At 42.2% G+C, this 27031-nt stretch overlaps 1 protein-coding gene across 1 annotated transcript in view; it reads right to left on the bottom strand.

Annotated features, from left to right (window-relative positions):
- LOC140694807 (uncharacterized) overlaps window positions 1-27031 on the bottom strand; it is a 134713-nt gene that overhangs the window by 90066 nt on the left and 17616 nt on the right. The window contains exon 6 of the mRNA XM_072957866.1: window positions 3834-3954. Within this exon, the coding sequence (XP_072813967.1) occupies window positions 3834-3954 (121 nt within the window). The remainder of the gene's footprint in view (window positions 1-3833; window positions 3955-27031) is intronic.

The raw sequence follows: 27031 nt of genomic DNA, 5'->3' as shown, positions 1-27031 counted from the left end.
TATAATATTACGACTCTATGCTGTCTTAAGTCCTTTCCAACTAAAATATGATGACACCAATATCTCAGCGGAATGTCTATGTCTCCACTTTCTCTCTTCTATTAGGAGACTATATCTATGGCCACAAAGCCGAAATTCAATTAAAAACACCATGCACGAAGCCTGGTGAAAGTCTGTGTAAGAGACATTGTTCTCAAGCTCAGTGAGTGAAAACTCAGAAAAAGTGGTCCTTATCCCTCTGCAAGTGGAAGGTAGCCTGATTGTGTGTGTGTATGTGTGCACACGTGTGTGTGTAAATCAAATACAATGTATTGTGGGATGTGCACAGATTTTTTTTATGTTACTATCATTTCATGAGGATGAGCCAACCTTTAAAGTAATTTGAATCTACTATTCTGAGAGAGTCTCAGGATCTTTTGGTGGAGGATGGGAAAGGGGAAAGGAAAGGAGGAAAGAAGTAAATGAAGCAAAGCTGTAAGTATACTGCTAGGGAAAGGCAAGACATTAATTTTGTTCCTACTTGCATCACACACAAATTAGGGACTGGCTTTCCCACATGTCTTGTCAAGCACTGAGTTGCAGAAGAACAGGTGACAGCCCATTTCTCACTGAGCTTGTGACTGTACGTGGCATCTTATAGACACTAATTATTTAACCTGATCAAACAATCTGGCAGCAGGCTGTAATTCTCCTATTTTGAGAGATAAGAAAACAGGAAGTGAAATAGGGTATATAGCTTGACCAAAGTCAGAGGACAAGTAAACTAAAGAGGATGAATTCAAACTCAGATCTGAATGCAGAGTCTGATCTTCCCACTCCGAGGGCTGGAAATTCCTTAACACACAGGGTCCCCAGCTCCTCTGCTTTGTTCCTGGCACCAAGCATTTCCCATGGCGATATTCTCCAGTTCTCAGACACAGCGCTCTGTGCAGCCAATAACCTCCATTCGACCTTGATCATCTACCTGTCACGCCCACCAGGCTTCACCAGGCAAGAAAGCTGGCTTTCAACTGCATACAAAGCCACCCCTGTTTTATCCTGGACTCTTCAGCGGCTTTTCCAGCGTAAACACAGCCATGAAAGTGCTCACAGTTTGTACATGAGCCACACTACCTCTCTCCATCTCTGTCCCCACCTATACTACTTTGCTATGACCATTTTGAGAATCTTGGAAACAAATTTTTAAAAACAGAAAAGAAAGGATTCTGTAACAAGTACTTAATACTTACAATTTTAAATGAGAAGTTACAAAGTGAGTATTTACAAACCGAATCTGCCTTCCTAGGTGTCAGTTTTAACAGTTAAAATATACAATAGCAAAAAATTCTGACTTAAATAATTAACAAAAACATCAACAATAATCTGGAATAAACTCAAAAACAATGCCCATGTTGTACATGGAGGAAGTACAGGACTGTACTGTGGGGTAAAGTAAGAGGTGTGAAAGTAGAGACATCAACATTTTGTATGCAGGAAAGCAGTTTTGTAAAAATGTACGTTCTCCTAAAGATAATTCAAAAGTACTAAAAAATCCCACGAGAGCACTTCTTTTTTTTTTTAACTTGAAAAATTATATTAGAATTCTTCAGGAATAATAAAGTCATAATACTAACCAAGAAAATTTGGGATCGAAAAGAGAATCAAAAAATCGCACTGTCAGATATTAAATAAATGTTTACAATATGTAAGATATAGTGCTAGTGTAAGAAAGTAAGATTGATAAAAATAAACCATGAGCTCAAAAAGAGACTCTAGTGTACATAAGTATTCTTTACAGGTGGGATTTCAAGTTAAAAAGCAAAGTAGGAATTCAATAATTGTCTTGGGACAATCAGAGAATCCCCTGGAAAAAACAAATTCTATTCCAGTCATAATGACCGCAAGAAAAATTACAGAATGTGATGTGAATATTAGAAAGTACTAATAACAGCGAATATAATTCTTTGCTCATATTAATTCAACTTCTCTTCACTATAACAAGTACCATCATCATCTCCATCTTAGAGATTAAAAAAACCTACAGAAGAAATTTATACCATTATAAGAAAGTATTTCTAAGAATAATATCAGGAATAAAACCCAAAAAGAAGACATTTACAATCTTAAGATTATTTTGGGCCACAACAAAAATGAACCTACTGAACAAAATGAAAGGCAAAATATGACAAGGAAAAGCTCTCTGATACATGTTGATGAAGACAAGGGGTTAATGTTCATAATATACATAGAGCTGTCACAAAGCAACAAGAAGCTGCCTCACTTAAATGTGTGCAAAGGACAAAAGAGATCATTCACTTTTTAAAAGTCAGATGGCTAATGAGTGAAAAATGCTCAATACCTCACTGGTCATCAAGTGCAAATTAAAACAATGAAAAAGTACTTTTGCTCATCATATTGGCACATATTTTTAAAAGATATTCTAGCTAGTGTCCATCTTTGAGAGAACAAACTGTGAGCGATCTTTTGGAGGATGACATGTCAATGGATATGTAAACTCTGAAAAACGTGTGTACACACAGGCTGAACTCCACATTTTGGAATCGTTTCATTTAGAAAAATTCAGTTCAAAAAGATGTACTTATCAGAGCATTTACACAGCACTGTTTACAATGGTGAGAAGAAAAGCTGAAGTGAAATCATATCCAGCGATAGAGAATTGGTTACATAAGTTATTCTACATCTTTTCATGCCCCACAGGAGAAGGAATTTCTTGATTCACTTGAAAGGAGCCTGTGATTTATGTAGTTGTCACATCCAAGGACTAAATTTCCAGAAACCTTAACGAAAATAATACTCATACAAGAACACAGGAATGTTTGTATAAGAAGTATGCCAGTCAAACACCCTTTCTGACAGTGGAAAATGGAGAAAACTTAAGTGTCCACCATCAAGACAATGATGCGGTAAATCACGGTGAGCTGTGGGCACTAAAGTTCCGGTGTTTCGGCGTGGTCCAAGGCCTTGTCCACAGTACGCTCCCACGAAAGGTGTCCTTACACAAGAGACCAAACCTGCATATCAGGAAAACCCTCTACTCTATCTGAAAGGACCGGGTGAGTCTGGAGAGAGAGGACGTCTGTGATATATACCTGAGTGAATAAACCGAGCTGCAGAAAACATATAGTATGGCCTTATTTTTCAATAAAGCATATATACACACACATAGACATAGATTTCTCATATACGTGTATGTATGAGTTTATTTATATGACATAGGCATAAAGGTCATGAAATATATACTCCACATTGTCAGCAGTTTTTACTCTCAGGAAAAAAGGGGAAGGGATGTAGGGGACTTTCGGTACCACAACAGATCTCTTTTCAGAATTTCAGTTAAGTATACTTGGAATTTAAAAGTTTATTTAAGTCCAAAGTAAAATGGACGAGGACTCCACAAGACAGAATGCTATACTAGTCATTAAAAATCATGCCAGGGGAGATAGAATATTGTAGAAAAATGTGTAATAAGCCGAATGGAAAATGGAGGTCTCCACACAGTATACAGGCACACATTGCTCGCTGGTTTTTATGACAGAGGTAATACACACTGATGAAAAGAACAGAAAATAGATGTTAATGTGTTAATTATTATCTCTGAGTACTGGCACCAGGATAGATCCATTTGACCCTTTTTTCATACATTTATATTAAATACACACTATTTTTCATCTGAAAAATGCATTTTTAGATGTCTAGTACCACACATTGGAAAATTACACGAGTACTTACAGAAACAAATAACTAGGAGACACCGCAGCAGCGTCACAAAGTGTAGAAAGGGCGATCCTGAATAACACCGCGCAGTTACATAAGGACCCACAAAGTGAGAGCACCTGCTGTAACAGGGCGCGGCCCCCTTCCATTTGTCAGATGTGTCTTCAGGGCTGAGGCAGTTCTGAGCACGGCCAGTGTCAGTGCTGGTGTCTGGATGGATGCCACTGGAGGTGAGGGCACCTGCAAGCCGAGAGGAAGAACAGAAATCATCCTCTGCTTTTTCTGTCTTGTTTCTTTGTTACTTTTAAAGAGAGGCGGAAATAAGATAAACTGGATCTTTCCTACTGAAATTTCAGTAATGAAACCATTTTTAAAGTGATCACAACTTATATTCTGCCTATGACTGTCTTTTCAACAAAGCATCATATTTATAAAATGTTAATTAACTCAGTTAATTAACTCCCTGTTGAAACATTCTAGTAAAGAGCATGAACTGCAGTATGTAAAAGAACCACACCTGCAGTGACTAGCTCAGCTGTCTTGACGGCAGTGCAGTCAGCCCCCACCATCCCGTGGCCCTGAGCTCCTGATGCTGGTAAGAGAGCGCGCTGCTGCCTCAGATGGAAAGAAAAGGTGAAAGCATTTTCTGAAATCTACAGCACTGACAAAACATAACTGATAAATCCCAGGCTCCTTTGAGGCTGTCATTTTCCGTTTCTGGCCAACACCCGTCAATGAGCAGAACCACCCCATTCCCGAGTCATGGGACTCACGTGGGCAGAAGTTTTGGAGAAATTTCCAGGTATAGAATGTAAACCAACTATACATAAAACTCTGAAAAAGAAAAGATGCAATAATCTGATTTTGGAAGACACTAAAATATTCTCCTAAGCCTTAGTACTTGGAAAGGCTGGGCTTCTACTAAGCCACTTATTTATTTCACAGCCAATGAGCATCTCCCACAAACCCTGTTTCCCTGTGTCTGCTGGGAGCTTCAGGCACATTGATGTTGTCTATCTTATAAGTCACAAGGCAGAGGCGTGTGTCTCACGCTGGCAACTCTCACACAGGCTCAACTCCTAGCCTCACTGTATGAACTTGGCCCCATTTTCTCACCTGTTTATTTGGTACCTGTTCTTCTGTAAGCTGCCTGAAATGCTTATTGAAACAAGTCAGAAGAATGAGTGGGTAGAGAAATGGACAGATGGACAGGTGAGAGATGGGCAGAAAAACAGAGAGTCTCCAAGAGAAGGGGAGCAATCAAAATTACCTATGCAAAACCCTCTTCTAGTCAGGGAAGGAAACCACCACGGAGAAGTGTGAAGAGGCAGGTTGCTTAGGACTGTTTCCTGGATTCCATGAAAAGTCACACCAAGAGATGAGAGGGTAGAACTATAAATAATAAAAGAAAAAATCATGCATGTTTGAAAAATATATCTACATTATGTACTTTCTAAAGAATAGAGTCAAATTAGCAAGGCCCAATAACACAATCCTTGGGTATATACAGAAGTGAGAATCCCATCTCCAATCTGCAAGGCATCCCTTTGGAGCACTGAGAGTCTACACGGTGCAGTCATAAAGCCATCACCGCAAAAGCGATGCTATCCTGCACTTACGAGGAAAGAGCAGCTGTGCTCGGTCTGCCTACACGTGTCTTTTACACCCCTCAGCACCTCTACGGGGGAGGGACGCCTAGCGAGCCCCATCTCTGCAGGACAGAAAACAAGTCCAAGAGAGGCTAAGCCGACCTACCAATTCTCCATCTCACAGGACTTGTCACTCCAGACCAGGACTCGAACTCGGACCCACGTTTGTAACCACAGTACTACCGTATTTTATGTGCTTTTTGTGTGTATAATACATTTGTTTCTGGCATGAAAGGGTATTTAATAAATGATCGGTTGTCTTGTCTATCTCATTAGTTCACAATCTTTATATTTTTGAATTGTACTCTTCCCCTGGAGAAAGGAACGGAAAGAGCGGGGGTCAGAATGAGGTGGGGCTCCATTCTTTATCTGTTGCCTCATCTCATCCAAGTCCCCAAACAGGGAGAAAGAGCAAATGTTCTCTTCATCATTTAAAGAGAGGGCTCCAGTGACGGTGACTTACTCAACCCCAAAACCAAGTCTGGGGGAAGGGCACATGCAGCAACGAGAGCAGTATCACCTGTAGGAAGGCAAAAAGAGCTCAGGGGATGGCTCAATGGGTCAGCCTGATTTCATTTCAATCGATAATACAATAGCACACTCTAAAAAAACTAGAATGCAATGGATTTCCTCTTTCTTGACATCTAGCAAGTTTCCACATCTCACATGTAACATTATCACGAACTAGTGAAAGGAAGAGTCCACAGACAAGGAAAATCAATGCCACAGGCAGGCTGAAACACAGGCTGGAGGAAAGGAAGGGAAAGGGCATAGTAAAGAAGAGGGGAAATTCTGGGAAAAAGACATCATCACAAGGACTCTCAAGCATCATCCAGCAATCATATAATCATTCTTTCAAGAGAGAGTTACTTAGGTCCTATTTTGTGCAACATTGTACAGTGGGCGAAGCAAGAGCACAGCGTCCATGGTGGCAGCAAGCTGCGGAGCTCCAATACACTTCTGATCCCGGTACCTTGCACACTTGTCCTCAGTATAAAGGCAAAATATATAGTAAAATAATCCAATGTAAACTCTATGCAATGCTGAAAAAAATTAAAGAATACCTAAATACCTGGACAGACACACCACGCACATTCCTGAATCAAATGACAGCATTCTTGGGATGGCAGTGCTCCCCAGAGCGATCCATATATTCAACGTGGACTCGATCACAATCCCAGTGGGTTCCTCTGCAGAAACTGACTATCTGCTGCTACAATTCATATGGGAATTCGAGGATCTCAGTAACCAAACCGTACTTGAAATAGAAGAACAGTTTGAGAGGACTTGTAATTCTCAATTTCAAACCTTACAACTGTATCTCCAGGTGAGATTAGAGGCCATTTTTAAGTTATAATTGTGTTTATCCTTATTTTCTAAATTCTGTACAACGAATATACCTGTTAGAATAAGAAATTTAAAAAGTAAGGTATCTTTTAAAACATGCAAACCTATTCATTCATTGGGAAAAAAATATTTTGACTATAAAGAAGTAAACAAATATCTAGTGAAAAAGGACTATTTAAAAACAAGAGTGCATTTACATTTTTTGTAAATTGGAAACTGAAAAGCACAAACACATCAAGTTTCTAGGGAGAGTGTTGCAACATATTAATTGTTATTTCCAAAATTCTAATTGAACAATGAAAACTCAAGAAAGAGAAAATCTTGATTGACAGCCAACTGCAAACACATGGAGAGCAAAGGCCTAGAAATCACAGTTCCTTTAACTCTGCTACTAACTCAATAGGAGAGGAAATTCCTCAGTGAGGGGACAGTGGAATCCCATGCATAAGACAGGATACACAGTACAAACTGCACTAGAATTGGGGGTGATTTCCATAGAAGAATTCTAAAGTTACAACATTGATGAAAAACTATAAAAACACTGACAGACAGATTAAAACACACAGTCATATATATTATATAAAAACATATGAAGTCTGCCCCCATGTTGCATAGAAATACAAACATATTTGTTCATTTATGGGCACTGATTACTTTATCCCAGGTAGAATATTTCAACTAAAATAGATAATCAATAATACACTCCTCTTGTCAAAACTAGTTGATAAGTTACTCTGCTATGTATGCATAATGTGTCTAAGATAGATTTAAAATTAGTGAAAAAGATTATTGTATGGTTTCTTGAACCCTTCTCAAGACACCAAGCTTAATTTTAAAATAAATCTGAGCAGTATTTCTATATGATCTTTTCCCTTGTGAAATGAACAACACAGTCTGTTGTCAAAATTCTTTCCTTACAATGATTCACGAGCACCGTATACTCACAAAACTGCTGGACAGCAAGGCACTATCCAGACACTGTGACAAATCAAATGAAACACAAGGAAGACAGTGACCCTATTCTGCAGGGCTTATAATCTGTTCCAACACCGGGTTTTTATTTGATTTGTTTGATTGGTTAGAAAAATAAAATCACTCAAGTACATTCTTCTTTGAGCATTATGTAAATCATGACTCTCTTTTTAGTGTCATGAGCAGGAAAGACTTGAGTATGAATTGATTAGATCAACTAGGCACAATCATCGCTGGAGCCTGTGTAATAAATAAGTACATGAGATCTAAAATAAACCTACACAGATCTCTGCAAGGAAAATGAAGAGGTGAGTTCCCCAATGAGAAAACAAACAATCAAGAAATCAAAAAAGGAAAACTTTTTCATTAATGATTCCAGGCAGTAGTGGAGCATGGTGGTGAAGATCACAAATGCTGGGGACAAACATGAGGGTCTGAAATCCCACAGCACTGGGTAGCTGTGACACTGATATTTCAGTGAAATTTTCTGCACCTCAGTCTCCTATCCATAGACTGGGGACAGCCACAGCACCCATCTCCTAGAACAGTCTTAAGAATTAAGTTATTTTTTATATAAAAGTTTAAATAAAATACCTCAGATTTTAAATATTACCCCAAAAGCTCAAGGAACAAAGAAAACAGTGATAAATTGGAGTTCATCAAATGTTAAAAATTTGCTTCAAAGGACACCATCCAGAAGGTGAAAAAACATCTGAGAGGAGAAAATTTTTTCAAATTATTTATCTGATTAAGTGTTTGTATCTTCAAATAAAAGAAAAAACTCCTACAACTCAACAAGAAAAAGAGAACTCAATTAAAATGTGTATAAAGTATCTGAAAATGTATTTTTCAAAGAAAATATACAAATGGCCAATAAGCACAATCAAACGATGTTCAATATCATTAGCTGTAAAAGAAATCAAGTCAAAACCACTAGGAGAAACCGCTTCACACTTACTACAATAGGTTATAATAAAAAAAAATGTGTAACAAGCACTAATGAAGACACAGAGGAAGCGGAGCGCGCAGCCCTTGCTTTTGAGGATGTAACACAGGGTGGCCACTTTAGAAAACAGCCTGGCAGGTCCTCAGAGAGTTGAACATTTGGTTTATGAATGACCCAGCATTTCTGCTCTCTGGTCACACAAGTAAGAGAACTGAAAACAAATGTCCACATAAAAATTCCTACAGGAGTATTCACGGCGCCATTACTCTTCACAAACAAAAAGCAGACACAACACAAACGACTATCACCTGATGAATGGGTAAACAGTAGGGCCCAGATATACAGTAGAATATAATTCAGCAATAGCAAAGCATAGAGTACTGACCCAGGCCACAACCTGGAAATACATTGAAAAAGTTACTCAGTGTGAAAGAAGTCAGTCACAATAGACAGTTCCATTTACATGAAATAACTTGTTTTACATGAAATGTCCAGCACAGGCAAATCCATAGAGAGAGAACAATGGCTGCCTGGGGCTGGGGGAGGATGAGGAAGATGGGAATGACTGCTTGTGCATACAGGGCTTCCTGTTGGGGGATGAAAATATTCTAAGATTGACTGCGATGCACAATTCTGGGCTTTGAGTAAAAACCGCTGCACATTTTAATGGGTGAATTGTATTAAAACTGTTAAGGACAAAAGCACCTAGGGCCAGAACCTTCAAATAGTAAATGCAAATTGCTAACTTTTATTACAGGAAGAAGAAACTGCCCTCAGCATGAAAGCAGGAGATCGGCAAATATGGGTTAACAGAATTGGACAAGAGCATTTCACTTGAAAGAGTTGCTGAGTGTACACGAAATATTCAGAAATAGGAAAATCAGCTTGACATCACGAAGAAGCATTCTGCTTCAAATGCAGATCAAGGATTCGGCAAGCCCAGCTGCTAGAAATAACCAGAGAAGAAACCTGGTTCTTACAACAAGCACCAGAGCCAACAAGGAAATGGTGGTGAGGAAAGCAGGCAGCCAAAAATCTGGAACAGTTTGCTACAAATAATTTCTCCACTGAAAATTCAAAAATAAAATGAAAGTGATGCAATGCTGAGCTGGCCTCACGTTAAAGGGCTTCCTCTGCTGCTCGACAGTTCTGTAACCCCGAATGAGAGACTCAGGAGAATCAGCATGGCTCCTGGCAGTCCCCAAGTGACTGCCCTCCAGCACGTTTACCACCATCACATCTGCCAGGGTTGTATTGCAGAGAAGAGACCAACTTCTAAAAGGCACAGGAAATGTTTACCAGGGAAGAAAAGGCTGCTGTCAGTCCTGGGACAGAGGCAGTGTGAGCAGAGGCCAGAAGGCTGCAGGTGAACTGGAGCAGACCTGGGGCAGGAAGGGACCACGGAAGAGCAGATCTCAATTTTCTACTCTCTCTTTACCCTCGGGTAGGAGAGATAAAGCCTGCATCCTTCTCACCTGGAACTGTGGGTTCTGGCTGGCAGAAGTCTTACGTACAGGGAATGAATACTCAAGACTCTGTGGAAAAAGTCACGAAAGAGAGAGGGCGTAGGGACCCAACTCCACGAGCCTCTCAAATGATCCCATATTTATTGTGTATAATCAAAGGAAAACGTCATTAACAGTTGTGTGATAGTAAGCAGGAACTTGGGGAAAGAAGGATGAGACAGAGATTGTAGAATCCACCATGAGTACAAAGGCTTAGTGTATCTTTAGGTAAGTCATGGGGTGAGGGGAATAAGATACATCCTTTAGACATGTGAATTACAAAGCAGACCACCAGACCAGCTAGGTCCTTGCTTGGGGGATAATAGAGTATCTAACTGCACACAAGCCCAGCCTTTATAGCTGTGGGCCTGGGTCATTGCTTTGCGATGAGCAGAGTGCTATCTAAAACATCATCTACGCAAGCAAAGCATTATCTCTGCTTTTTAAGGCAAGGAGACAGGAGTGAGGATGCACAGGCACTTGCTTGCAAAGCAGTTACTAAGCATACGTTTTCTTCTTAAATTTGACAGGCGGCTGGGATCTGTTACAATTTGTTAACCCAATCATGGGCTCCCACATGGAACCATTATGGAGGACACCCTAAGGTGACAAATCCTGGCTCTGGGTCTTTTCCTGCCAGCTTCAGCCACTCTAGCAGAGTCTAGGCACATTCCTGAATAATGATCATACAGAACCACCCACACTGTTAACTCCTGGTGCTTGAAACTTAATTTTAGCTCTACACAACTTAACGTAGAAAAGTTTCAGAAATAAAAGATATTATATTTACTTTATATCTCATCATAGGACTGATTTTTCTGATTGCTCTAAGCTGCTTCTTCTTGGTAAAGCACCTAATTCTGCAGGTGAATTCAGTACTTTCTTTGGGCATAACTAGCCAGTTTGGGCTCGCTAACTTCTATTGGTCAAATACCGATACACTTAATTGATTTCATTGTTCATCAATTTCAGCTGGGAGCAGAGGGAGTGTCACTCTGTTCCTCAGCCCACCCTCAACCCTTATCATCAGCAACTCAGGCCTCTGGAAACCAAAAAAAGCTTTTGTTTCCCTTCTACAGTTTCAACAAACCCAACAGGATACATAAGCCTGGAGAAAGAATTCAACACAAATGTTAAAACAAAAATCAATAAACCTGAAGGAACTCCATCTCCGAATCATGATACACAATGACATGAGATTAAGTGTGTCAGGCCCAAAGCATGGGTGAGCCTGACCACCTGATTTCTATTCTTCAAAGGAAGGAAAGTTTTCCTATTTTTTATTATCACTCTGTCATTGTTTCTGATTAAGCCAAAAACTAGTTTATGAAATAATTAAGCATTGAAATAACAGATTTTTGTTGTATCAATTACAGAAGGCATTCAGAGGTGTTAGGAAAAACCACCTCTGTAAAAAATGCAAAATTTCTTCCACTGTGAAGAACACGTATACAAAATGCAACAGAGAATTCAAGCTCTTGTGGAGAGGAGCAAAAGCCACAGAATCAAAGCAAAGTCATTACTATGAGTCAACTCAAAATTCACTGGACAATCATGTTCAATGCATTCAATGAAATTTAAAGGCATGCTGCAAACCATACACTTAATGATCTGCAGGCTAGAGGAAGAATTTCTCTCTTTAACAGACAAGAGTAATCAATAGGGTGCCCCACCAAACAAGGACCAAAGAACAATCAGGTTTTTAACAGTTCTGATATATCAGCATTTTCTAAAGATCAAAATCCAGAAATTTTAAACATTGATTCACACCACAATGAAACAAGCACTTAAAAAAAAAGAAAAGAAAATAAGCACATAGAACATGTACATAGATCAATGAGAATTTCTTGAGACGCTGGAAGAAACAGGCTATAGTCTTTTACTTGAGAAATAAAACTACTTTTAAAGATAAATGCTAAAACACATTTCATCATTCATGTTGCCTTGAAAAATCTGAGGCACTTGTATCTGATTAGAAAAGCAATTCTGAGTAATAGTGTGTTACAATTCAGAGCCAGTTTGCTTTAGAAGAAAAGAGAAAAGAAAAGCTACCGTTTCTCATATACTGCACAAAGTGTGAAGTGTCTCCCTGCCTCTTTCTCCTCCCGTTTTCTAAGCTCATGCTTCCCAACCCTTCTGAAACAAGTATGAGAACCTCTTATTCCCGCCAATATGCCAAATGACAAAAGAAAATCAATTTATTTGTGTAAGTATATGCTTAAACCTTGAACTGGAAGAGAAAGATATCAGAAGTCTATATGGAACTTATTTCTACATTCCTGAAATCACACACACAAACGTTCACACAGACACAGACACAGACACATACCCCCTGGATTACTGGGAAATTCACAAGCTTAGGATTTCCATCTTCTAGAAGATAACTTTGTAGTTAGTTTAAAATACAAAACTGTCAGCTTTGGAAAGCCTTGATCACCTGCTAAACCATCCAAATATCAAAGAGACCCAATTAGCCTTCTCGGTAGAATGTAATTTCCCATGATGGCAAAACATACCCTAAAAAGTCCTTGATCTAAGTCTCGTGTTTATCACTAGCTATGATCGTTTTTAAGCACATTAACAGATTCAGAAACTTATGTCTCAACAGCATTTATTCTTATTGAAATAGTATACGTGTTCATTTGCCTATACAGAGACCAGGTCCCATGATGGAGTTTAAGAGCTATTTTGTGTATTGCAATATTTATTTTTAAGTGCAGAAAAGGAGGGTGGGTATTACTCAGTTGTAGAGCACCTGCATAGCATGCACAATGTCCTGGCTTCAGTCCCCAGTACCTCAAAAAAAAAATAAATAAAATAAGGGCATATTTAAAAATGAGTAAAGTTATAAAAAAATGCAGACTAAAAACCACTGCAATCTAGGAGACACAATTACAATAAAAAAAACAAGAGTTTCTATCAATTATTGGCTATTTGCCAATCGCAGAGACAACCAGAAATCACACCTGATAACCATCACGTGTGATTCTCAGCAACCCTACTAAGTAGACACGGATGGGAAACCAGGCTCTGCAGATGAGGAGACGGAGCTCAGAGGAGCCGGGGACGCTGACCGTCCTGCTTCCCGTGACACCACATCAGCCCAGGGCAAGCGCTGACGGAGCTGCAATGAGGGGACACCCAGCTGCATGGAACCTTGGGGCACTGGGGAGTCCCAGAAAACACTAAAAACTGTTCAGTGAAAAACCAGCTCAAATATAATACACTGTGCCACATTCTCTAAACAGGGAACATGAGTGAGACCTTTTTGATGCCTCCGTGTCCTTTCTGCCATCGTCAGTTACTTGCCCTCACAGCGTGACCAGTGATGAACTGGACCCCATATGAAGCGCACTCAGATGGCAGAGCATTTGAAGCTGTTTTATGAAGTTTGTAAGACTCTGTCTGTGCCTCACACAGGCGGTCATCCATCACTTCTCACCGGTGTGGATGTACCACCTGAAATCACTCCTTTCTGCTTTTTAAAATCCCTTCATCTACTCCAGACTTTTCAATAGCAAAGCAGCAGCTAAACCACAGACAGTGGACAGCTTTTCACCAAATTTCTTGAACAGCCCATCGGACTACCTGGAAGCCCTTTACTTTTATTAAACCCACTTCCAGGTACTTCATCATTTTCGGATTGGTGGACTTGGCCTCTGACTGAGCTACTCAGAGAGCTCCCAGCCTCACATCCGTGAGAGGACCCTGCTGTTGGGAGAAATCAGTGAGAAAGGCGTACATCCCCCAGTCATGTCTGCATGGCTAGAAGTGCCACAACGTGCTAAAAATTTATACCATCATAACCCCTGGGCTCCCATGGACTGGTTTCACATTAACCAAACTCATGAGACACTGATGCAAGAAAACCAGAAATTTAACTTATTAATGTAACAGAAGATGTGAAACTATGAACCAGACTGCAATATCAGAGTTCAACCATGAGTATATGTTCTCCTCCACGGCCCAAACACGGGCAGGCAGTCACATGGCAAGTGTGGACAGAAGCAGAGCAGGAAGGATTTCTAGATGAATTCAATGGACTAAATTTCTGTTATACCAACAGATCTGCTGCCTGGAAAACAATTAATTCTAATCACGGTGCACTCTTCGTGGACAGTTGCCGAGACACGACTGTGAGCACCTGTGTAACTCTCCTTTCCCTGTCCTTTCTGGGCTAATTGATGCACAGACGTACAGAAATCGAGGGATGCAGATACATCTAAACACCCAAAGCCCATTCTGGGAGCCACAATACCATACAGCCAGGGTTAAAATACTTGCTCTGCCACTTACTAGTTCTGTGACCTTGGTCAACTTACCCTCTGTGTGCCTCAATTTCCACACTGTGAAACTGGGATAACAATCAAACCTTCCTTACTCGCTTGTTGAGAAGATTGAAGGATTCATTTCTGTAAAACGCTCAGAAAAGAATGTAGCACATTTTGGGTGCTCAACAAATGTCAAATTAATATTACAGTGGTTTACAAGTCTCCTTCCTAATCATCTTCTGTGTTTCCTGGCTAGACTAATACCCAAAGGAAATTCTTATTTCTCCTTTTATAAACTCATGGGATGAACCCTTCTGTTCCATCCCACCACCTGTTTAAACTGATGGAAGGGATACCTCCTCCCCACTCCTCTGGGCCATGCAGAGTGCTACTCCCTTCACAGCCCTGACCCCTGGCCCACAGCTAGCCCTCCTCACATTAACAGATTGAGTTGTGATTCCGGGGAGACAAGCAGGGCATGTGAAACCCTTCCTTTCCCTCCAGTGTTGACTACCCTAGGGAAGCACCCTGGATGCTCAGCTCCATTGCAGAACAGCCCTGTGCATGATGGGGCTCATTCTCTCAAGGGAAGGCTTGCTGTGGCCCAGAGATACCTGGGACAGGGTGAGTCTCTACTTCTGGGACACAGTATCATGACACTCATTTATCCACAGCCCTGAAGTTCATGGAGAACGTGGCTTCATCAGTAACAAAGAAGACATTTATCGCCTGCCTACTCTTTTGTGTCATCTCTCAGTTGGCTGCTGGAGACAACATGTGTATAAGTATTGGTTCCCCTTAGGCCCCAACATATATGAAGTAACAAAAATTTCTGTGGCTTAACGTTGGTCCAGGGCGACTGTGTAACAGTTCTGACTCTGCTGATGCTAAATTATGGGTGTAGGAATTATGGAACGTCCTCAAATATCTTTCATCATAAAATCAGCTTTTCTTATTTTCTTGTTTCTTTGTAATTACCAAAGACTATAAAATGATGGCTGCACACAAAACAGCAGCTAAAGTTTATGAGCTCTCTTGACATACCCACTGTGGTAAACATGTTACATAATTACTAATTCTCACAATTCTACAAAGCAGATATGAGTGTCCCCTTCTCACAGACGAGGGGAAAACTCAGAACGAGCTGACTCAGGATCACATGGTTCAGTGTCAGCACGTGCAGGCAAACCCAAGTCAAGAAACTACACCCCATCATATATGTACCAAATCAACTCCCACCAATTAACACACAGCGGCGGGGTCAATACTCAGGGAACTCAACACACCTTTCAGCTTTATGGTGCTCCAGAGGCAGCTTCTAGCTGTTTTATAATATCCCGGCTCACTGGTTTCTAACACTAGAAGAAAAGCCCGATTTTGCCATTGTTTGCACAGCAAGTCTGAAATGTTCACAGCGAGATAAAAGAATAAAACTATGATATAAGCAGAAAAAATTTTCCAGGTAGAAAGACATAATGGACGTTGTGCTATTCTGAAGCATTAAGCAAAGGAATCAAAATAAAATCACATTGTTTAAGCCTTATTTTACAAACAGAAAAATTAAGACTGTAAAAAGTTGCAACAGCGCCACCTATGGCTAAAAAGACCTTCCAGGTTGCCGGGAAACATGCAACACAAAAATTGACTGTAAGATGAGAAACGAGAATCAGATAACTAGAAGCTTATGTAGCATATACTGCACTTTGCTTCGGGGGGATGGAGGGGTATTCAGTATTTAATCTGATATTGCTAATACTCCTAAATATAAACAAAAGACATAGGCTCATGGAAGCTCATCTTAGAAGAGGAAAGAATCCAGTCCAGCCACTTCATTTTACACGAGGGGAGACTGAGACCTGAGATCTGTCCTCCTGGCAATCAGCAGCAAAGCTCTCCTAGGTCTCATGTCTTGCACTGTAGTAAAAACCAACAGAACTGTACTAGGCCTATATTCATAAAAGTCACGTCTGTATTTTTCCAACAGTAGGTAATCTAAGTATCTTGCAAAATACTTCTCAAAGAGCCAGGAAATCATAGAAGGGTATTGAAATACAAAAACATTTATTTACATATTAAAACAGCATGAGCTTTATTCTCTCTATTAAAAAAGTGACATGTCAAATCAAAATTTTGAAATTTTAAAACCTGAAAAGAGTGCAGAAAAAAATCAAAATTTTCTTTAGTCACAAAAGAGAGAAGCTTATTCCCTGATAATAATCAATGTGGATTTTTCTAAACTTAATGGTTCTGGTCAGGATCCCGAGAAATTAAATGTCTGATGGATGGTTACACGGCAACATGAATTCTGAGCTTACATTCTGTGTAAATAATCTTCAAGGTCGTCTGCTTAAGGCAATTTAAGTAGTCCCTGTCTCACTAGAATGACACAGATTTCATTAAAGCTTCATACTGCACTTAAAAAAAAACAATCCTAGTTACTTTAAGCCATATTAATGTATATCATATATACACATATTGAATATGCATCAGAAATAAGCTACCCTTTTTAGTATTCAGAGTTGATACTTCTAAACTATCAGTCACTGTGAAAGCACATTTTTATTAAGCACCTCTACGGTGCTTTGTATACAAGGCGTCCAGCTCTCACAGTCAGACAAGGTAAACCATATTACTCAAATTTCACAAATGACGAAATATACTTAAGCCATGTAAACAACTAAGATATTCATCATCAGGAAAGAAAAGAGTAAGGATTTTACTTACAATACTCACTGACAAAGTTTTCTTTCATACTAAGACTACATAAAACAAATTCAGTGTTTGGAAATTTTTCAGTAAATAAGCACCACTAGAAAAAACAAGTAACATCATTAGCAACAGTTGGACTTTCAAAGACCACTTCTCTCTTGCACAATAGTTATTTTAAATGTTTTGTTTTTAGTTCTCACAAAGCACTAAATTAAAAAACTATTTCCTTTACAGTCATTACCTGAGAATAAAACATTTGTGAAAATGTACAATTTTAATTTATGCCACTCTGCCTCTCATTCTCACTGGTGTCTCTCCTTTGAAGACCTCATCAGGCTGAGATAGCTAAAATCGGTCATTTATGGGCTCACAGGAGTTCGGGAAAACACTCAACGGGAAGCTGATTAGAGGAGCAATTGAGAATTCATCCTGTGCAGCCTGGATTCCAGCATCGAGCTAGCCACCGCCAGCTGCGTGTCATTTGGGGCAAGCTGACCCATCTCTCAATCCCTCAGCTACAAAAAAGGAGACACTGATACCTACAATCAAACACTTGCTATGAAGTAAAATATGAGCAAAGCATTTTAGCCTCAGTTAGGCGTCCACTCACAGCGAGTTTGGTCATTATGATGATGAGGATGGCTGTTAACAAATTAAGCTCGACCAAACAGGAGAAATCACCTTAAAGGAGAAACATTTTAAGTCCATGAGTATTTCCTTTTGGGTGGACTGTAGAATATTCTATAGATTTTTTTTTAATAAACCAAATTTTGTCCATTAATTGTAGATTTACAGGTTCATGGACAAGTCTCCAGAAAAATAATTAGAGGCCTCTAACCTCTGAAAATTAAGATGTAAATTTAAAAAAAAAATCAGGGAAGAGATTATACCTCATTTGGGAGAGTATGTGCTTAGCATGCATGAGGCCCTCAATTCAGTCCCCAGTAACTCCATCTAAAAACTTTGTTTTTTAAGAAATAGAGAATTAAAGCAAAAGGATGGAGGAATACGGAAATTTTTAGAGACTCATCTCAGATTTAAGATAGGGAAGAAACCATCCAATTCTCAGAAGAAATCTTGAGGACTATGTAAACTGGATCTGAGATGTCTAGTCTTTTAACATTATTCATGAAATCATATTACCAAGTCTTAAAACTACCTGATAACCCACAGTGGTGATACTGATCATAACAGCTACCATCACGTATCGAGCTCCGGCTAGGACTGCTCTGTTCTGACATCTCTACCCCTAAGGCCTCACCAGGCGGAGAGCACTAAATTCGGTCATTTATGAGCATCTCGTGTAAGTCCTCCATTTGTGCTTCTCACTCTCCCCTCACCAGCTCCTCTGAGGGAAGCACTGTTATCATCTTCCCCACCCGCAGATAAGGCCACTGAGGCACAGACACTAAACCCGTTCCAGGCCACATTGGAATTAAAGGACGTCTGTATTTCTGCTGTTTTGCTTTTGACAAAGGAATCTGAGATATCAATTCAAAGCAGACTGTTAAATAATCAAGTCTGTCAGGTCTTCACCTCAAAGAGCAGATACTATAAATTCCTGCTGTAGGATGAGGCTGCCGTCACAAACTGACTCAGCTTGAAATTAATATCCAAGATGAAGCAGCGGATACACGTAAATATTCACGATTGTCAAGTCTGCCCACGGGTCTGGGCCCTTCACTGCCTGAAAGGGGGTGAAATCCCCACCCGTGTCTGGGAGGGAAGTGCGGCTCTTCCCGGGCTCACCCAGGCTTCATAGGCTATTTACCCCCACAGACTAGCCTCAACGGTTAAAAGCTCTCAAGATTTTTACACCAGGCAAAACTGAAAGACATTTCTGTAGATGGAGCACTTTCTCAGGCTTAAATTTTTTTGCCTACACTCAGCCAGAGGGAGAAAAGAAACAGGACTCTACAAAGTCCTGACCCTCACCACTCACAGGAGTAGAATGACCACAGCAGAAGATGGCCCTTCACATTGCAGGATGTGAACAAAATAAAGATGCCCCAACAACAGGCACTCCCAGACACAGCGTTCAGCAGTCTTCTGCACAATCACAGTTGTGCAGCCCTCAACACCTTCTATTTCCAGAACACTTCATCAGCCCAAAAGAATCCCCCTATCACTAGCATTCACTCCGTAATCCCCCTCCACCCAGCCCCTTCCAACCATCACCTGCTCTCTGCCTCTGCATGTGCCTTTTCTGGGCTTTTCAGATCACTGAAATCAACAATATCTGGCCGTTTGTGTCTGCTTCCTTTCAATTAACATGCTGTTAGCAAGGCTTGTATATTTTGAAGTGGCATCAGCATCTCTTTATTTTTTATTTTTTTTGGAAACGTTAAAGATTATTAGAAGGTGGTAAGTACTATCAAAAAGAGTAGAGTGGAGCATAAGTGATTGTGTTTCAAAGGGAAAAGTGTGGGTTGAACAGTCAGGGTGGACTTCCCAAAACAGGTGGCATTTTTCATTTTCCTCTTTTTTTTTCTTTTTTATTCACTCTTACGTGTGAATAATGTTCCACTACATGGAGATACTACATTCTGTTCATCCATTCAGCAGCTATGTATGGACGAGGTCCAGAAGAATGAGTGTAAGGGGTGACTAGCATGGATGGCATTTAAGCAAAGGGCAAAATGTGTTTTCAAAAAAAAGCCAACAAACAGAGGCGCAAGGAAATTCAGTGCGTTTCTGAGCAAAGTGCTTGCTTGCTTCGGCAGGACTACCGTGCAGGGCTGGGGCGGATATTGGCAGGAATCACGGTGAGGGAGTCACCTGAGAAGACATCCCACTGCAAGCAGCTCAGCCAATCCTCCTCCCTCATCCTGTATTGTTAGAGCAATGTTTCTAGGTTACTCTTATTTCAATTAATAGCATTTAACTGCACGTCTGATCATCACCATCAGACCACATTACCTCCAAGTCACAGAAAATCATTCACTGACCGGAGCAGCACCAGGACATAATGGTGATGGATTAGGGAGTCCTGCAGCATTCCAGCCTGCAGGCACAAACCCCACATGTGCCCTGGTGATGTCCAGAAAATAAAATGCATGGAAATATCTCACTGCTGGAACACGACAGCTGCCCTCAAATTGCCCGAAAATCATGCTGGCAAAGCACTACTCAACCTTCTCAGTACAAAAAAAAAAAAAAGCTAAGAAGGCAAATTTAGGCTCTTCCATTGAAAACCAGCAGCCACCACTGCCAGTATTTGAGCTGGAATGCTCCTGACTTTGAGAACCACTGCGCAGTTACTTTTCAAACGTGAAACTCATATATATATACCACGTAGATGATATTGCAGTAGGATTTTTCTTTTCAAAATTTCCAGTTGCAAAATTAGCACAAGAAAGTTTATGTTTAGGCTTTAAAAAAAAATCAATTATCCTCCATTTTCTTAATTTTGAACTTATTATTATTTTATAAATGGAGCTATGGTGCGTATTTAAAACCTTTTGATTTCTGAAAACAAGACGTTTATGACCTCACTATTTCAGAGCAAACTTTAACGATTCTTTGAGAGGTGGGGCCTGGGGTGCTCACTAACAGCTCTTTAAATACTGACAAGGATGTGCTATTAAGTAATACAAAGGCTCTAAGTCCACATTAGCTCAGAAAGCAAAGAAACCACACCAAAGACTTCCTTAAATATTTTATATATTCCTATTCTTTTGAATATTAAAGCTCTTAAAACATATGATTTTTTTTGAAAAAGACAACAGCTGTAATAATTTTCCTCTCACCAAGAAAGCAATCTTTATCAGGAATAAAAACCCCTATGGAAATCGAAATGACAGGACGTTTCTAGCTAAGTGAACATCCAGATCTGAACACAAACCTAAATCCTATCAGATCTCACTCGAAGGAGCTCTACAAAGGCCTGGGCAACCCTGGAGATTAGCTCTTTTGTTCCAAATGTTGGCTGAGCTAAGATAATCACACTAGGCATGGAAAGAGAGAAGAGGAATGTCCCCCTGGCAGCCTCCATCAGTTTTCTTCCAGCCACAAGGTGCCTCTAGGGCAGCCCCGCTAACAAGTCCCCCATAAGAAAAGCCGGCATCCGCACTGCCCCTGCCGTCCCCAAGTAGCCCCGAAGCCCATATCCCAGCCTGTGAATGGTCTTCAAATGATCCCCCAGTTGGTGGCACCCTCCACCTCTTCCCCGCTACACACACACACAAAGCCACGACAGCCTTCCCAAAGCACAAATTTGATTACATCAACCCCACTTCAAACAGTTCAGAGGCTCCCTGGTAGAGTTCTAGCCCCACCCCAGACCCTGCTCGCCCAGCCTCATCTCAGTACATAGGTCCCCAGTGACCTCAGGAGCCCCCTGACCTGCTCCTACTTCCCACTTGCCTCCAGGTTCATTTTGACTGTTTCCCAAGGAAGCCTTCCCTCCCTCCAACCTCCACAATTTGTTCCTCTCTTCCTAGAACATTCTAGGCTAACTGACAACGCTAAGCTCTCAAGAAGCAAATACATTTTGCTTATTTATGTGGCTACACTCTCTCTCCCCTAGACTCACTGAAGTGCACGTGTTATGAATAAATGAATGACGGGTTGGATCTCAAAGGGACAGACATACCTGCTCTCGCCCGTCCCGACCCTTTTGTCTGTAGTATATCAGAAGCAAAACCAGAAGTACCTTTCCTGAGGGTCACTTCTGTTGACACCCTTCACTGCCTACTGTGTCAGTTCTAGTAAAACTCAACTTCTTCCAAAGCCCTACACCCCGGACTCTCTCCAGTGTCCTCCCCAGCAGGGGCTCCCTCCACCCTGGACCGCACAGGGCACTCTCCCCGGGTCCCCACGCCAAAAGCCTCCAGGCCTCTGCCCGGGCTGCCCCTGCGATCTGAGACACATTCTTGACTCCTTCTCCTGGCTGACTCTTACTCTGTCCTCACAACTGAATGTACAGCCCATTTCTTCCAGGAAGTCCTCTCTGATAATGTCCTTTAGGTCTTGTCTGGGCTCTATCTATAGCAGCAGTACATGGTGACCAACTGGGTGTTTGCCCGCTCCTTTGAGACCACGAACACTTGGGAACCACGTGGGAAGGAGTGAGAGATTACAAGACAGGTGGGGGAAGCAAAAAGCAGAAATCACAGCCCAAGTCCCAAATTCAAGGATACTTTCTCAGAAAAAGGTATAAACTATTTCACACGTGTGCCATTTGGCTACTATTTTTGTGGCTTGTGGACAGCAAGAACTTGGTGTTCTAGCCCAAAACCCAGGTTACATGCAAAGAAATGTATATATTCTTATCCAAAGGAAACCAGAGCTGCTCAACAACAGTTTTCATTTAGAACTGAAAGGAAATTTGATAAAGGCAATCTCTCTCTCTCTCTTCTTTCTTTTCTGGAATCATATAATTTTAGAAGTATTTGCGTGACTAACAGACGTCTACAGCCCGTGATTCTGCACTGAAGTGTTTGGGGCTGAGGAAGCCCAGATTACATTCACTCTGTAAATGCAATCACACCAACACACTGATAGGTGCCGTGAGTGGTGGAGCTGATGTTCCAAAGCAGGCAACATTATTCTGTAAGAGAACTCTAAATAGAAAGTAAGAAATGCAATGTCCTGTACTCAATTTCATTTGCTATATGGGCCATTAACTGATAGTATATTTTGACTAATGAAACCCAAAAATAAATTGTCAACGTCGATTTTCTTCATCTGACCGTTTTATGCTAACATCGGATATTAAACTCTCACTCCATATGGAAAGCTCAGGCCTATGCTGCAGCACAGATACATCCCGAGGAAGAAAGCCGACCAAGGGAGAACTGGAGAGTTTCCCTTCAGAAGCTGCAAAGTCTGGTTTTGCACCTGTACACCATTTGCAACCACGTCATCATCAAAGGAGTTAGACGTTACCTCTCTGGGGCGAAAATCACTGCGTGCTTCAGAACCATCAAAGAATGCTGAGCTTTGTGAAACAGTCCAGAGGCGCTTAAATCATACTTTTTCTGAAAGGCTCCAAAACTGACCCACTTCACCATTCCAGGTATAACAGGGAAGTACTGGAAACAGTAGAGAGAACATGCCCTTGAATTCTGACAAGGCCCTGCTTGAATCCTGCTACAGCATTTACTAGTCGCTAAATGGACCAATTCTTTAACCCCTCTGAGAAGGCTTCCCAATCCCCAAAAGGGGGCTGCCGCCGCCCACCTGGGAGGCATGGATGTGAATGAAACACGCAAGTAGGGCAGCCGACTGGTACCTGACACGGGGCCTGGCTAGTTTCCCTCCGCTGCCCTTCTCCCCTTTTAAACTTGCACTGTTCCCCCGGTAACGATCAAGCCCCCGGAACAGACTGCCCGTATCTTCTGTGTATCCCTGGATACATGCCTTACCCTTAGGAGGCCAGAAAAACAACTGCCTCCTCCCAAGTCACTAACAATGTTCTTAAGAGTCTGGGTATTTTTAACTCTATTTTTCAGGGAGACTATTCCAGAATTTTGCAAGCACCATTCTCCAGGTTGGCTCCCCTCCCAGTGCCCATCCCTTCTCACCTCAGATCCTCTGTCTGACTGCCTTCTGTTCATGGGAAAGCGAGTCCGGTAAGGTGGGGCTCCCTAGGCCTCCCTCCCTCCCTCACAGGTGATTGTGACTAACTTCTCCCCACTCCTCACTGCAACTCTAGCTTCTGAGGAGTCTACCCTCCCGTACCCTGCAGCCTCTGCACCTTCCCAAGACGCACACGTGGCCACGACCCTCCCTTCAGATTTCTTCCTGGCTGGCCCTGCCCAGCCCCTGGCCCCTTAAGGATAACTGGCATTGCTTTGAAAATGGCAAACGCCACTGACTGACACACCAGAGCTGTATGGTCTGGGCTTTCCTCCAACCAAGACACAGCCCTGCCCCCCTCAGTCTCAGTCTGCAGCTCTCGAGATGATCTAATTCACATGCAAGGCTGTGAACACCAGCTAAGAATGACGACTCCCAACGTGTATCTCTAGTCCGGCTCCTTCACCTGAGCCCCAGGCTCATCGACCCGAGTGCCTCTTTGAAGTCCTAATTTGGATGACAAATGGCATCTTAAAAATGCCTCATGTCCACCATTTACTCTGGAATTCCATTCCTGTCAGGTATCTCCCAGACTCCCCATTTTAGTAACAGCCCCAGCACCCACCGAGGTGTCTGAGGTCACATTCAATTTCCACTGTTCCCTCCCCCAGGCCCTGCCCTGGAATCAGTCCTGTTATCTCCATCAATAAGCCCATCTCAAGTGTAGTTCTGTAGGGACCATGGCCGGAAACACACAAGCTCACAGCATGGTGCACTAACAGTCCTCCGTAGGGTGCTCCCTGGATGGGGAGGCATCTCCTGCCGCTGGTCACCTCAGAAGGCAGTGGATTCTCACACAGGAGGCCCAGGAGAAGGGACTCAAGGTTCTCCCATGGTCTGAGCTTTGAAGGGCCCGAGGTCTGGGGGAGCTCCTAATTAGCAGACACACTTGCCAATGAGCAGATGAGGATGGGGGAACCCACGCAAGGCTGTTATCACTTCAACTCATGGGCTCTCAGGAGCCATGGGAAAGGCCTGTGTCCAGTGTACAGCCCAGCCATCACAGATCCCAGCCTGCATTTGCCAACCCGGACAGCCTAGACTCCATCTACTTGCGACACTTACTTCTGTTCTGTTCCCCACCCAGAATGTGATGGACTCATTCAGATATTCTGGCCTGTCTCAAGCGAGACAAATTCAGTGAAAAATGAAGTGTCCACATTTGGACCAGAGCATGAAAGGAGAAACAAGGCCTCATGGTCAGCATGATGGTGGTGGCCAAACAATTCCACCAGGTGAGATGAACCAGGGTAGGGTTGAGAATCCAAGGTCCTGGGTTGGACAAATCATCTTCCTTCATTGTTGACTGGGGTGTTGGGGACTGACTACCACAAACTAACGACACGTTAGGGGGCCCACGTGGTGGGCGTCAGCTGCAACAGAAACGGATTCAGCTCTTTACTGCCAACATGGGTTAAAAGTAAAGGCCGAGGCAGGAAGGTCTGCACGGCTGCTGAGGCAAACCACAGACCCAGCTCTGAATGCCCACTGGCTGGAGCAGAGAGGAAGCTACGGCCCTTTTAGCAGTCCCTTTGCCCAACAGATCCAGGTAAGCCAGCTACTTAGGAGAAGGCCATGTTGTCCTGATACTCAGAAAAACCAGCCTCGTAAAGGGAAAAAATAGTGGCATGGATTTTAGACCCAATTCTGCCCATTTATGAAGGCAAAGTAAAGTAAATGGCACGGGGAAGTTGAATGCAAAAAAAAAAAAAATTAAAGAACCAAACGGTGACCTCTTCCTCCAACAGCGTCCCCTGCAGCTGTCACCTCCGTGGCGGCCACATCCTCACCAGTGACCGCCGGCCAGGAAGCGACGTCACGCACGTCACACAGCGACAGCCAGGAACCGCGTGCTGAGCACGTTTGTGTAAAAGCAGGAATCGAGCAAAATGCTGCAGAGTTTGACCTTACAAGTTTAAATACTCCATGAAAAGAATCCCTGAGCAGCCGACTAAATCAATTCACATCTTACTTCTTCAAAACAATGAAACAAATTTAATAAGGGCGCATTTGTCATCAAATAAAAGGAGGACCAAACATGTTCCTCAAAAGCAAGGATTTCAACAGGTATCAAACACCAGTGGGTGATGAGCTAACAAAGCAAATATTCCAAAAAATTAGAAAATAAAAAATGACTAAGATAATAGATGGATCAAAACAGCTGTTAAGTTGTTGCTTTTTAAAGCGATGGAGACTGTACGGAGGGCAATCTGGCTATTTCCAATGCAGGGTGTGCACAGCCCACATTTTCAGAAGCAACAACATGCTCACTGGGCAGTACAAGTGAAAAAGGAGTAAAGAAAAAGGAAAAGAGGAACAAGAGAAAATTAGAATCACACAAGAACAAAAATAATTTTGACTGCATGTACAAGAATTTATGTGAGTGTGTGAGGCCAGGGACGCGGGGATGGTGAGGCCCAACCTCACCTCCTGCTCAAGGGAAAGCAGGGGCCTGAGGGGAGCGGCGCTGCCGGGGGACCACAACGTGTTCAGCTCCCCTAACCAAAATTCGACCTACAAGCGACTAGGCAGCTTTTGAGCTACAAATTATTGTCGCATTTCAGTCTGAACCGTTTTACTCACTTCCACCAAGAGTAGCAGGAGAGAATGAGGCTCTGCTCCTGCACCAAAGCATTGTTTAAAAAATTAATGACTGTGGAATAGTAAAAGAAACAATGGAGTAAAAGTGACTGGAGGAGAATGTGCTTGACCCGAGCTCACTGGCCGCGTTATCTCAATGACGTTCAGATGCTGGCTGAGCCCTTATGGTACCAGAATAGACAGACCCACAAGGAGGCAGGTTTAATGCGCTGAACCACTGTGGGCTAAGTACACATCCGGCTACTCCGCCAAGTCCCAAGGGCAGACTTCAAAAGGCAAAAACAAGCTGGCATTCTCTGGTGGGTCTGCAGACTCAGAGACAAGCATTTGTTGAGCAAAAATGTCACCAGTGCCTCCTATGACAAAAGAAGTGGCACTGGCGTGGGGGCTGGGGCAGGGCTCCAGGCTTCCACTGCTCACTCACCAGTCTGTCCAGGGGGAGAAGGTGGTCCCTGCTTAGGTTTCGCTGATGCACCTACTTGACTAATGTCTGGGGCCTCAGCAGGAGTTGACAGATGAGGTGAACGGAGCGAGACTCTGTGTAGCACGGTGCTGGGAGCTATGCCCTCAGCAGTGCCCAGGCTCCTAAACATGCCAGCTCATCTCCAAGAAGCAGATGGGGAGTGCGGGCATGTAGATCACAGGGCCCTGTGAGGACAAGTACAGATCATGGCCACGACATGCCTCTCCTCTTCCTTAAGCCATAGAGGTATTTCTGGGGAGGAACAGAAAATT

The sequence above is a fragment of the Vicugna pacos genome, unplaced genomic scaffold (assembly GCF_048564905.1).
Source record: "Vicugna pacos unplaced genomic scaffold, VicPac4 scaffold_104, whole genome shotgun sequence".
NCBI classification, from domain to species: Eukaryota; Metazoa; Chordata; class Mammalia; order Artiodactyla; family Camelidae; genus Vicugna; species Vicugna pacos.
The sequence above is the reverse complement of the archived record's forward strand: the minus strand, read 5'-3'. Positions and strand labels throughout refer to the sequence as shown.